General features: G+C 38.8%; 1 protein-coding gene across 1 annotated transcript; it reads left to right on the top strand.

Moving 5' to 3' along the window:
• The first annotated feature begins 2,978 nt into the window (after positions 1–2,978).
• Positions 2,979–4,461, top strand: LOC6648250 (achaete-scute complex protein T4). Its single transcript, XM_002071150.4, has one exon. It carries the CDS (start codon positions 3,164–3,166, stop codon positions 4,295–4,297), a length of 1,134 nt encoding a protein of 377 aa, XP_002071186.3. The 5' UTR covers positions 2,979–3,163; the 3' UTR covers positions 4,298–4,461.
• The last annotated feature ends 9,046 nt before the right edge of the window (positions 4,462–13,507 follow it).

Raw genomic sequence — 13,507 nt, 5'->3', positions numbered from 1 at the left:
GAGTGTGCCTTGTGTGTGTGTGTGTGTGTGTTGTGTATGTGCTTCAATTTTTCAGCTGGCAGTAGAAAAGTCAGTGAAAAAGAGAGAGGGAGAGAGAAAGGTAGGGCCCAATGTCTAAGCCCGTGCCCCGATGTATCGCTGATGGTGGCGATCCTGGTCCCCGGTCGCGTAAATACACCTGCCACGCGTCGCCAGGTCGAAGGAGTCGTGGCAAAAGTCCTGTGCCTGCATTTAATTAAAATATTAACTACGAAAATGACTGGAAAACGGAGAGACCAAAAGTAAAAACAACACACAGAGAGACGGGGAGAGAGAAAACAGCAACGCGTTGCCTGGGACAACAACGGGGCAAACCACGTGCGCATTTGTAGTGCAACGGCGCGAGTCAGTCAAGTCCTTACGGAAACTTGTTTCAATTAACATTCAACATTCATTTTTGTTTTTCGTTTTTTTTTTTTTTTTGTTTTTTTTTCCTTTTGCATTTCAAGTTTTGTTGGAAAACGCAAGCAGACTGCCCCGTGGCCAGGATATGCCTCCTCTTTCCCCTCAATTGCCATCTCACTCGCACGCAATTAACGCACGCGTCCTGTCCCTGTCCCTGTCCCTGTCCCTGCCCCGACTCCAACTCCTTGCCGGAACTATGCTTCATATCAAAATAATTATGCATTTAAATCTTCCAAGCGTTACTCCCATCGAAAAAGGACTTTATTGTACTTCATTTATATGACATGGTGGGAGGGGGAGGGGGTTGTAAGTTGTTGTTTACTGGTTGGCATCAGCAACGCATTGAGGGAAGGGGAATCACAGGGATTCAGCACAAGGGATTACATATGTATGTACATATGCTACAGGTAGAATCCAGATCATGATAATGATCATGGATAATGTTAACCTCTAAGTCACGTCACAGACAGCTTAAGATCGCCGAGAAAGATCAAGAGAGAGAGATTTGCATTTGGAGTTTTCGATATTTGACTTTCAATTGATTAGTTGATAGATAAAATTCGCATAGGACTCGCTTCCACATGCCAAAAAACTGATCGTAGATTAGCAAATTTTGATCTTTTGATAATTAGTTAAAAATTCGCTTGTTCAAAGCATACTTTTAGGACCTAAGAAATGAACTAACTTTGCTCCAAATACAGTTCTTTTTGTAGTCAGAAGAAATGACATTTTTCTCAGTGTATCAATATCAATAGTCAGTGTGTTTAGAAATTTTTCGCATTGTTTTCATTACGTAAATTAGACAAATGCCACTTCAGCTGCAAATCTTTAACCCCGAACTCTGAGTTTTCCCTCATTTTTGGTTTTGGTTTTTGTGTTTTTGTGAACATTTCACCAGCATTTTCAACTACATTTATCAAATGTCAAAGGGGAAAAAAGGGGACGAAATTTGAATAGAAAATGCAAAATGTGGAATGCATATGCCAGAAGCCGAAACCATACTCGAACAATAAAAGTGTTAATGATGCCAAAATAATGAAATCTAAGCCGCCGCCAGGACTCTCTCTCTCTCTCTCCCTCTGTGCATTACAATGCAAAAAACAAAGTATTTTTCTTTTTCCAGAGGGACACAAAATGCAAAAACGAAAAGAAAAGGAAAATTGATTTTGTCAAAGGATGCAAAAGAGTGAGAAGCGCCGTCTACATCGTGGTCATGGGTCATGGGTCATGAAAAGGTTTCTGATATGTATTGATTTTGGATTTTATGGATTGGTTTTTGGATACGGTTTTTTCTTTTCAGTAGTTTTTCGCAAATGGGAAAAACTGCTGGCTAACAGGCAACAACAACAACAACACGAGGATAAGGAGGAGAAGCAGCAACAACACAAAGAGAACGAGTTGCAAAAGTGGAAACAATAAAAATCCAACCGTCAATGTTTTACACCTGGTCGATGGCGGCTTTGAATGTCGCGATCGATTGATGGTTTGTCTCGACAGAAGCCACAAGAGCAGAGCGCAAAGGAGAAAGGGAGACAGCAAGAGCAAAAGATCGAGAGAGAGAGAAAGCAGTTTCAGCATTAAAGAGAGAAAGAGAAAGAAATGGCCAAGCGGAAGTTGCAACTTCTTGTCCTTTCCCCTGCCTTTCCTGCCAACTTTACTACTACTACACTCAGAGAATTGTAAATTTTAAGTCACAAAACTTTCGTCCTAATTTAGAGCAGTAGTCACTCAAATTTGAATTTTGAATCTCCAGAACTGTTATTAAGTGTATTTAGAATCCTTCTTTGCTGTTTTCTCTGAGTGTAGCGAGTAAACCTTTCTACATGTTGAAACGTTTTAGGTTAGCAAAAACTTGTGATGCCTTTGATCATTTAATTAGAGGAATATGTGAAATTGTTCGAACACCTTTCGAGGCCTGACTCTGCATAGCTAATAAGTTTGTCGTCGTCGTCGTCATCGTCGGCGTTCGCCTGCCTCTTGGCGCTAATGAATAGGGGCGTGTGCGTGAGTTGCACATTGAAATGGTCGCCAAGTTTTGCTTAAGTTAATTAACACGGAAATCAAATAGCTGGCATGCCAGGACAGCTGCCTACCCACCCCCATCCTCTCCCGATTCCAAGCGGTATGAGCCTAAAGAAGAGGAAGATCAAGTCGAATATCCGAATCGGTTACAGCCCTTGGACTGACTCGAGTGGGAACAGTTTTTATGCTGTCTTTTGAGTATGTTGAGTTGAGTGAAATATAAAAATCGCCATCGACATGTACCTTATCAGAGGAGATCGTGAGAGTAAGCTCTCTTGCTCTGATCTCTCTCACTGCCTGCCAGTGCACTTTGTTTTTGCTCTCTCTTTCTCTCACTATCTCTCTCTGTGAGTCGTTACCTAAATGCAGGTAAGTTTCGTCCCAGCTACAGGTAGCGAGAGAGCAAGCGAGCGAGCGACCGAGAGAGAGTCACTTGTTTTTGCTCTCTGTTGGGTTTTGAGCTACTTTGGCTAGCTGGAAAGGTACATAACATGAAGGTTTAGGACGAAGGGACTCATTCTTGTGCAAGGTGTCAAACGATCAAGTTCAGCTCAGAGCACACACACACACACACACTCATCCTATATCTATCAGTTTATCCCGCTCTCGTTCTGTTTTGTTGTGTGCCTGTTTATTTTGCGTGTGCGTGCTATAGAAATTAAATATTAAATTAATTTTTTTTTGTTGACAACAAAAGATGTCATCGACTGTGTTGTACCATCATCAACATCAACAACCGCACCACCAGCAACATCAGCAGCAGCAACAACAAACTCTGGGCAAAATTCAAGCTCAAGTCACGCCTACAAATATGGGTGAACTATTTCCCACCACAATTGGTGGTGCCACAAAAGTGTATCGCTATCAACATATAATGCCGGCTCCAGCACCCGAGAATAATAATAACAATAACCACATGCCAATTAAGACACGTAAATATACACCTAGAGGATTGGCCACATCAGTATCCTCATCATCATCATCAACATCAACATCATCGTCATCATCATCATCATCATCAGCATCATCCACTTCATCCACATTGTCGTCTATATCGGCTCCCTATAACGTGGATCAATCACAATCGGTGCAGCGGCGAAATGCCCGTGAAAGGAATCGTGTGAAACAGGTGAACAATAGTTTTGCCCGTCTCCGTCAGCATATACCGCAATCGATTATTGCCGATCTGACCAAAGGCGGTGGCCGTGGACCACATAAGAAAATCTCCAAAGTGGACACCCTACGCATTGCCGTTGAGTATATCAGACGTCTACAGGATTTGGTTGACGATCTGAACGGTGGACCGAGCGCCAGCAGCAGCAATTTGTCACAGCAATTCAATTTCTGCCTCGATGAGAGTAGCAGTCACAGTTCGAGCAGCAGCAGTCACAGTTCCTCTAATCTCTACTATACAACGAACAACAACAGCAGCAGCAACAGTAGCAGTCATGTGGCACCAGCAACAGCTCCAACACCACCAACTCCACTCCAGCAGCAACAGCAATTGCAGCGTCAACAATTCAATCATCAGCCACTCACACCGATCACCCTCAATGGCAATGTGGTGGCGGCACCTCCTACAGGAACCATCACTGGCACCACTTGCCATTCACCCACCTCATCATTCAATTCCAGCATGTCCTTCGATTCGGGCACCTTTGAGGCTGCCCCTCAACAATTATCACCGCCAACGACGGTGTCCACCATTGCCCTCGATGGTCAATTGCAAATGAAATTCGAACCTTATGAACATTTCCAACTGGACGAAGAGGATTGCACGCCCGACGATGAGGAGATCCTCGACTACATCTCGCTCTGGCAGGAGCAGTGATCCTTCCCCGCCTCCCAACTCGCAAACCTTCCTCAGAAACCCACTCGACTATGTCCAAGTTCCTGTCGAATTGTTCTCGTTATAATTTTTCTAGTCAATCAGATGAAAAGTAAGCAAACTGTTGAGTCGAACCAAGTGCCTCAAAAAAAAAAAGCGAAAGAAAATTAAAAACAAATTGTAAATAGACTCAGTTTTTAGTTTAATAAATTCTCGTATAAATCATTATTTTTTTGTGCTCATAATTTAAGTTGCTTTTTTTTTTTGTAAACCGAAAAAGTATATATAAGTTAAACTTAATTCAAACAATTTTTTTAATGTTAATTAGTTGTTAGAACGTCAAATAAAAAAGGTGGAAAAAACACATGTAAAAGCGAAAGCAAACCGTTTCTTTGATTATTGGGGGGGATTATGAGAAGGAGAACCCTTTCACCTGGCTATCGTTAACATGGCTAACACACTCACACACTTTTATATGGGCTCTACCTGAAAGAAAAATGGGAAAGACAAAAAACATTCAAATTGTCCAGAAAGCAAATGTGCAGGTAGCTTCAATTGGGGACCATCAAATTAATAGGGCGATTGGTTTGTCTATGACACGTGCTATATCTACCTAGTGAATGCGAGAAAGGGATCGAAATTTAGAAAGAGAGAGAGAGAGAGAGAGGGAGAGAGAGATAGATACCCCTTTGGTTTAAGGGAGTAACTTCTTATCGAGAAGCCAATGTAAATATCTTCTCTAAAAAATTATCAACATTCAATTCTATTGAAATTCATAAGGAACGGAAATGAATTTGTCATAGATCACATATTTTATTTAATGGATCAAAATTTGGTTAAATTTTCAAATGATTCGCAAAAGTCACATGAAAGTAAGAGTAAAATTGATCAATTTTAGCTTTATTTATAGTGTACAAGCATTTATTAAAGAAATTCCCCATAAAATTCTTCGAATTGGTACAAAAGTTATTTGTTTAGAATTTTGCTGTTGAAAATTCTTTAACTTCTTGGTATTTTGCATGTTTTTTAATGTTTCGGAACACTTTTTTATGACTATGCCAAATTATTCAAATGGAACTTTTCATATAGTCTAATTAATTAGGCTAAGTAGAAACTAATATTAAGCTTACGAGTTCTTACAGCAGTCTAAAACAAAGTCAACATAGAGTTAAGTTGTAAATACTTATTTGATTGTCAAGTTCAAAATCCTTTACATTCAAGTCAAAAATCTCGTTTATTGAAGAGACAAAAACAAAAAAAACAACAAAAAAAACTACAAAAAACTACAATAATGTTTATCCGACTTCAGGGAGTAATGAATTGCCGTCTAATGGAATTGGTGAATATATCGAATCAAGAAATTGCCAGGGATCGACACCAAACTGTCCTTAGTCAACTTCTAATTGATGGATCAACCTTGTCGATACAGAATAAAGGACGGGCCAATATGACGGTTATGAATTCTTTCCATGTGGCCAAGGAGCATATGGCAAAACAACGACGTCTAGCCAAACCAACAAATTATCCTCTAAATGCCATAATGACGAAAGTATTAATGGCAAATCTAATGAAATCATATACAAAGGATGATCTAACAAATTGTAAGCAAATTCTTCGTCAATTGATGAAGAACAATTAAGAGGAAGTTCTTTGCGATGTTGAGTTGACTTTTTAAAATTCATTTGGAGTCAGTTAGTTAGCTAATTTTAAGGACAAGTTACAAATCGATCGAATCGTTATATCAATATATATATATATGACACAAATGAATGGAACCGAAGTATAGTCGATATTTCAGCTGAGCTAAATTGCAGCTAGGTGGAAAAAGATGATGCATTTCTTCTATTGAAATATCGATTGTACTTTTGAGGATGCATCTAATTAAAGGATTCACACATTTATTAAATTTTAGTTAAATAGATGATTACTTGAATTTCATACAAATATTACGAGAATAAAATAATCTCTCCAACCAAATGCTAATGTTTCATAATTCCTTGCGTAAGAAATAATATCCTGAATCCTTGTCCTTGAATCCTTCAACAATGAGATATACTTTTGCTTTTTTAAGGAAAACATAGAAATAAGAGTCACTACTTCTTTTTGTATTTTTGAGTACAAGTCAAGAACATTTCACTCAAGTACTTTCCATTTCTGGAAAATTATACCAAGAACTTTTAATCTCCAACTTTTCTTGATTTTATAAAATCCTTTACTTTTCGCTCCCACGCACTGAATGCAACCAGACAATAAATCACTTTGTATTATAAAAAGAAAAAAACAAAACGAAACTATATTTTGACACATTAAAGAGGAGCAGAACAAAAGCCAACAGAATCAGAACGACATGAACCAGATCTAGAAAAGAATAACTAGAACACAAACTGGACAAAAAAAAAAAAAACTAAATAGAGAGACAGAGAATTGAAGTGAGACGGGGCAAAGAAGAAAGGGATCTTTGGGATCGGGTGCTATTCTTTCAATGTCAACGCTGACACTTGACAACTCAATGGCACTGGCATTCAGAGGGGGACTGTCTCTTTCACTTTGGGATCCTTGTCCCAAGAATACTAGGCAAGGATTAAAAACAACAAAAAATTAAGAGCGCCGGAAGAACTTTCACCTTTTTTTTTTTTTGTTTGGTGTTCATAGAAGTGAAAGACATATTATTGTATTATAGTAGACAACTCTGGAAATGAGCATTTGATAAACAGGCCTTAACCAAATTTTCATTGTTATCAGACAGCTGCATCGTATGCATATATACACTTTTACTTATATTTTGTATACATATATCTGTATATGAACGATATCTCTGTATATGGTTGGTATGTAGTTTGTGTGTATAATGAATTAAACATGATGTTTAATAGATTTTTTGGCGCGCCACTTGGGCAACTTTGTTAAGGTAACAAGGAATGGAAAGAAGCCGCCGCCACCGTCAATGGTTTTGCCATCAATCAGGCCAAGGAAATTTGTCTAAATTATAGGCCACATCGTTCTCTTTGTGGCCATTCAGGCTGCGGCTGGGACTGGGGCTCAACTGCGGCTTGGCTAAATGGCGCGGGTGTTTTATTTCGTTAAAGTTCTTCTTGTTTAAAAAGGGCCAAAACACCAAAACCAGGCTCATAATTCAACTCTTTAAGAAGTTGTTACTTGAAACATTTATTTTTACACCTTAGGCGTGATGCAGGCGGCGCGATAGCCGAAAAAAAAAACAGACAAGAGAATAATACCAAACAAGCAAGAAAAATAAAATGAAATGTTCGGTGTTTATGCGTTCGATTTTATTTGAATTTCAATAAGGCACTCGAGCAGCCAAGAGGGATGTGGGGGCGGTCAATGGGGGGAGTGAGGGGATTTGGGGGGAATGCCAGGTTCATTATCCTGTTATGTGCATAAGGCGGCATATTTTGCTTTCATCTCGAACGGCACGCAACATTTGAAACGGGGCGTTATTAATTAGCGTTATGAATTATTGATGCCAGCGACCCTCGAGGCCGGCAGAGGATATCTTTGGTGGAGGAGGAGGCGATTGGGATAATACTCCTTCATCCTCATTCTCATCCTCATCATCTACATCATCATCCAACTGGCAGTATGATCTTCTCTCCTGCCAAAGCGAAAAACTATTTGCACTTGCACAAAACTCTGATATCTTTATTGGCGATAGCCCACCGAGACAGAGACAAAGACAGAGTCACAGACAGAGACTGAATCCAAGTAGGGAGGATGCATAAATCGCATCGGGAGAGCACGTACATCATCATCAGTATCAGCAGCAGCAGCAGCAGCAGCAGCATCATCATCATCATCATCATCATCCCATACATACACAGATTGCAGTCAAAGATTCAGAAATATGTTCCAATTAGCGAACCCAAATGCGACAGCTTCACGACAGAGCAAAACAACTCAAACTCCAACTCCAGAGACCAGAGACAAAGTCTCTGGACAATCTCTGCCCATTCTACTTGTTCTTCCTTCCACGCGAAGACAACTCAGGCAAAAGTTATTTGACTTGTCATATTAAGTTGTGATAAATGTAGTTACATACGAAATGTGATAACTTTTCAGTTTCTCGAGTCTGGAGTGCAGAGAGAGCGAGAGAAAGGGATTCAGGTCTCTTAAAGCCCGGCGCTTAGGTAGCGCCGGCATCGTCCTTCCACCTACCTTCAACTAACCCCGCTTGTTATCCCTCGCCCGTCTTCCTCTCCTCTCGCTGCACCACCTACCTTTCTAACTATCTTTCTCTAAGATGATGATGATCCGCATCTAGAATATACACAGGCCGCGAATCATTCAAAACAGTTTTATGATCCAAGGGAAATTCCTAGAGCTACACCTACAAGCACATTGGTTATTTCTAGGGATTTCAAGCAGGTCAGTTACTACCGCGACCGTGACCCTGACCCTGACTTCAGCAATTAATATAAAATCCCAAAAATTTTGTCACAAAAAAAAACAGCAACAGGCAGATTATTAGGCTGACCTGGGAGAGAGGAGGGTGCAAAAGCAGATTACACCTGCTCTCGAAAAAGGGTTGAGCAAAAAGTTTACCTGTTTCTCTCCACCCTTTGGCCTATAAGTAACCTCCTAGGCCAAGACAATTGGAATTTTCTTTTGGCAAATCTGTAAGATTTACATCTGGTTTTTGCCACGACAAAAGGAAGCTCACTGATTAGCAAATTTCAGATAATTACTCTATAATATGGCACTGCCATAAATCTGATTTGCTTCCTTTGTTTCATTTTGAAATATTTTCTTGCATCATGTATCCTTTTCATCAAGTTTAAACGTAGATTCACTTGATACAGCTAAGTCACGCGTTTACTTTATAATATTTAATTATTCATATTCCCTTAACTTGTCAAAGAAGGGGAATTAAACATAAAAAGTTTGAAATCATCACAACTTCATCAATTCGATTCACTTTATTTAGCTTAATCAGACACAGAAAGGTTTAGGCAAGTTTTCGACATCCCTTTAAAGCCTTCAAGATTCTGAAATGCGAATATAAATGAGTTTATTGTCATGTCTAAAGATTATTTGAAGCCGATCTTGGAATTTAGAGTCTATAAACTATTAAAGTCGAACTTTAAGAAACACTTGTTTAGATTGAATTGTTAGTCCAAATATGTTTCACTAATGTTTGTTTTGTTTAAGTATTTCTATTTATTTTTGCAGACTGACCACCAACGTGGTTATTATTTCTACTCATAATCTCTTTTCGCTCTACCAATTAAAGTCTTAAATCTAATTATGATGCTAGCAAACACTTTAGGGTCTATGCCTACCAAGAGGCCAGTGGCTGTGGCAGTGGCAGTGTCCGGGGCAGGGGCAGGGGCACGTTCATAATCCCCTGTAAATGGTTTCATGAAAACTTTGCTACTGGGCGTAGACCAGTTCGAATAATAATAATTGCAAACAGAAAATTTTTCACTCCTGTTTTCTGTTTCTGTTTTTCCTGGGCATGTGGAAAACTAGCACTTGAGAGTGTGAAAAAAGTGAAATGCAATTTTCACTCCACCACGAAGTTGATGACAAGCCACACACACACACACACACACACACACACACATTCACACACGTGCCTTTAAGTTGGTTGTAGACATCTCGCATCCTATATCGTCTTCCTCTCTTCAGATCTCCCTCTCTATATCTCTCTCTTTCTTTCTCTGTGTCTCTCATTCTATCTCTAGATTTCTCATATTTGCAGATCTCGCATTGAAATTCCAAAACACGTACCACGAACCGTCTGAGATGTTGTTTGATGGATTATATGGATTTTGCTCATAAAGTTGAACACATAACAAGCAAAGAAAAAACAACTAAAATAAAATCCAAAAATCAAGAAGCAAAAAAAAAAATAAAAAACTAAAATAAAAATAAAGAAAATAAAACTAAAGTATTAATATAAAGCGGCAACTAGTTTTGAAGTTTTGGCATCCTTCGGTGCGTCATCAATCTGCGGTGGCGTTTTGTCAAACACTCTCTGGCTCATATTATTTGCATAAAACCAAGGAAGCATCCAACAAAATATTTAGAATGCTTCACCGATCTACATACACCCTTTTTTATGTAATTCATTCGAGAAATTCACCACCACAGTTGTCACCTATTTCGGGAAATGTATCCTTTACAAATAATATTCGAGGGCATATCTAGTCATATGCCCATTCTAAAAGATGAAGAAGCTCAAAACTTATCTTAATTATGTTTTCGGTTATGGCAAATCTTTATTTCTTCCATTGAATATAGTTTTACTTTAACTAAAAGGCAACCAAAAGCTATAACAATTTTGAGTCTTTGAAACAAACCATAAAGAAAGATCAAAATCAGTTTTAGAATTATCTAAGGACTAAAATTCTGAATAGATTTTTATCTTAATATTGCTCAAGTATACAAGTATCTTAAACGATTTCGATTTTGTACTAGGATATATGCTTTTAGCAAGAGTATAACAGCTAAACAACAACAACAAATGCCAGACGCATCTGCATTGTTGCCCAAAGGGGCCAAAATGGGCGGACAGAGAGCTGAACTGATCGATCGGTTGTTGTTGTTACTGGTGATGGTGCCTGGGAAGGAGTTGGCGTTGGAGCTGGAACTGGAGCTGGAGCCTCACATTGGCTCAGCTGGCCATAAATCATGATCTGTAATTACCCGTTGGCGCAGGATGCATCGGCATCAGCATAAGCCACGCGCACAATACAAAACAACCAACCAAAAAAACAACAAAATCCCCCAAAAAAAAAAACAAAGACGAAACCACCAAAAAATAAATAATAAAATGTTTCGAGTTCAAGAGTTTATCTGTGGTCAGTGAAAATCCTTTGAGCATAGGAAAAGGATTGCATACGATTGAATGGGTTCGGATTGGATTGCATGCGGCATGCCATGACCAAACACAATTCATTGTCTCCATTAGAGGTTCTTGCCTGTTTCTTCGTGTAAAGTGGATTCCGCCAGTTCTTGATCATCTTGTCTCTCTATTTCTTCTATTTGTTTTGATATCCATGCATTATTTGATCTCTCTCTCTTCTTTTTTAAGTTGGTTACGGTAATGGCAATATCCTTTTGATCCTTTTTTCACACTCTCAAGTGGAGCAAATATTTTGAAAGGCTTAAAGGCAAAGAGTTACTTGTGGCGTTTGATATGCGCCAGTTCCACGAATGCATACACGAATGCGGCAATAGTTCGCCTTGATCTTCAGTTACGTTATGATTTTGAGTGATGGACAGGCGCCAAAATGTTTTTCTTTTTCAATATTTTGTAAACAATTTTTCTGCTTTTTCCAATGAATTTTGATATGAAAATCAGTTTCAGAGTTTCCATCGCCCATAAAACTCCCAAAGATAAATAGTTACTACCATATCCGATCAAGTGGACTTATTTTTTTAAAAAAGAAATAAATGTTCAAACATTTAACTATAATAGGCAGATAGATTTGATTGTATTGGTATAAGAAGAAAATTATTTGACTAATTTTGCCCCCCATTTTGTTGGTTTTTTATAAATTTGAGTCATAGGAAAATCAACAAACTAACTATTAATTATAGAGTTAATCTTCTAATTGAAACTATAAACCAAAAACACTTCACTAGATTTACTACATTATATATTTGAACATTGCTAATATTATTGTCATTAGCTGAACTCCAAGAGGCTTTTTACCGATCTACATATAAGCAGGAATATGTATATAGAAAATCTCTTCAGTCGGTGGACAAATGAAGAATTAGAACCAAAAGGAAGTACTTGAAAATCCCTTGAACTTGGCCTTCAAAAATAAACAAAGAGTATTGAAAATTTAGTGATTTTCGATATTGAATTTTATGAGATCAGCTTGCCTTGCCCACTTTCCGTTGTCCAAACGAAAGTCTGTAGTTGGGAGCAAAAAACCCAAAGGCATCAACATCAACAACAACAACAACATGGACATCAGGGCAACTGGCAGGTTTTGTCAATTATCAGGTGCAGAAGAGACGCCGTGGCAGTTGAAGAAGCTCTCAACCAACTGCTTTAAGCGTGTGTATCTGTTGCAAGTTGCTTTTAAGCGTGCGAACTTTTCATTCATGAAAAAACGAAAAATAAAATACATGAAAGTTTTGGTATCGTCAGCATCAACAATTTTGAGGAGATTCAATCTGGCCCTGACTCTGGTAATGCACCAATCTACCTTCTACCGGGTTTTCCTCCTCTGTTTTCTGTCTTCTGTCGCTGTCTTTTATGAGTTTCGTATGAGTTTTGCATTGCAACTCGCACGCTGTGCAACTAAATTCAAAGGACATTCCATTGACTTTTGTATGGATATGAACTGTAGTTAAATTAATTTCACATTTACATTATGCGACACATTGGTATTGGCATTGGGTGTAAATATTTGTACCAAAACATTACGTTACGGTCATTCGTTCATTTGGTTCATTTTAGTTCTGGTTGCAAGGTCAAGTTTTGTTGTTTGAGGCAAACATCTGTGCGCCTCGATGCCAGCTGGTGCCTCTGTGGATTCGTTGCACAGTAGCCATCTAGGATAGTGTAGGAGAGTGTAGTGTAGTGTGGGTGCTACTGTCCACTACTGTCCGGGTAGACCTTGGGCTTTGGGCCGTGGCTAATAGCCAGGGCAAATCAATGACCAGAAATGCATCTCAAATGGCATGTGCCTTTCCATATCCTACCCTACCCTACCTTTCGTTGCCTTGCCTTTCCTTTGCTTTCCTTTTATTTCTTTTTAACATTTACCACCTTGCCAGCAGCCAACAGATTGAATTTCCCAAGGCAAACATCTTTGGTATTATTTACTTTTAATTCGCAATATTATTATTTTTATTTTTTTTTTTTTAGTAATTGAAATCAACCTCAATCGCTGGCCACCCAAAAACGTAATTGCACCATAATTTTGATTCCATTTTAATGACTTTATTTGCGAAACGACTCAGATTGGACAGCTGCTCCCCAAAAAGGCAATAGGGTTTAGGTGTAGGTGACAGGGGCATGGGGGCATGGGGGCATGGGCGAGGAAGTGCGTGCCACTATATTGCAAATCCCATGATCATCTCAAATTGAATTTTAATCAAGTCGCATATTGTGTATAATTAAAATGTGTTTAGCTCATTTCCTGTGAGGTCTTCCTTAATAACATTTTAACTAGCCACACGACGGCCAAAGCACATGAAAAGTTGAAATGAAGTTATCAACACTTTGCCAGA

The sequence above is a fragment of the Drosophila willistoni genome (genome assembly GCF_018902025.1).
Source record: "Drosophila willistoni isolate 14030-0811.24 chromosome XL unlocalized genomic scaffold, UCI_dwil_1.1 Seg141, whole genome shotgun sequence".
Lineage (NCBI taxonomy): Eukaryota > Metazoa > Arthropoda > Insecta > Diptera > Drosophilidae > Drosophila > Drosophila willistoni.
This window is presented reverse-complemented; position numbering and strand designations above follow the sequence as displayed.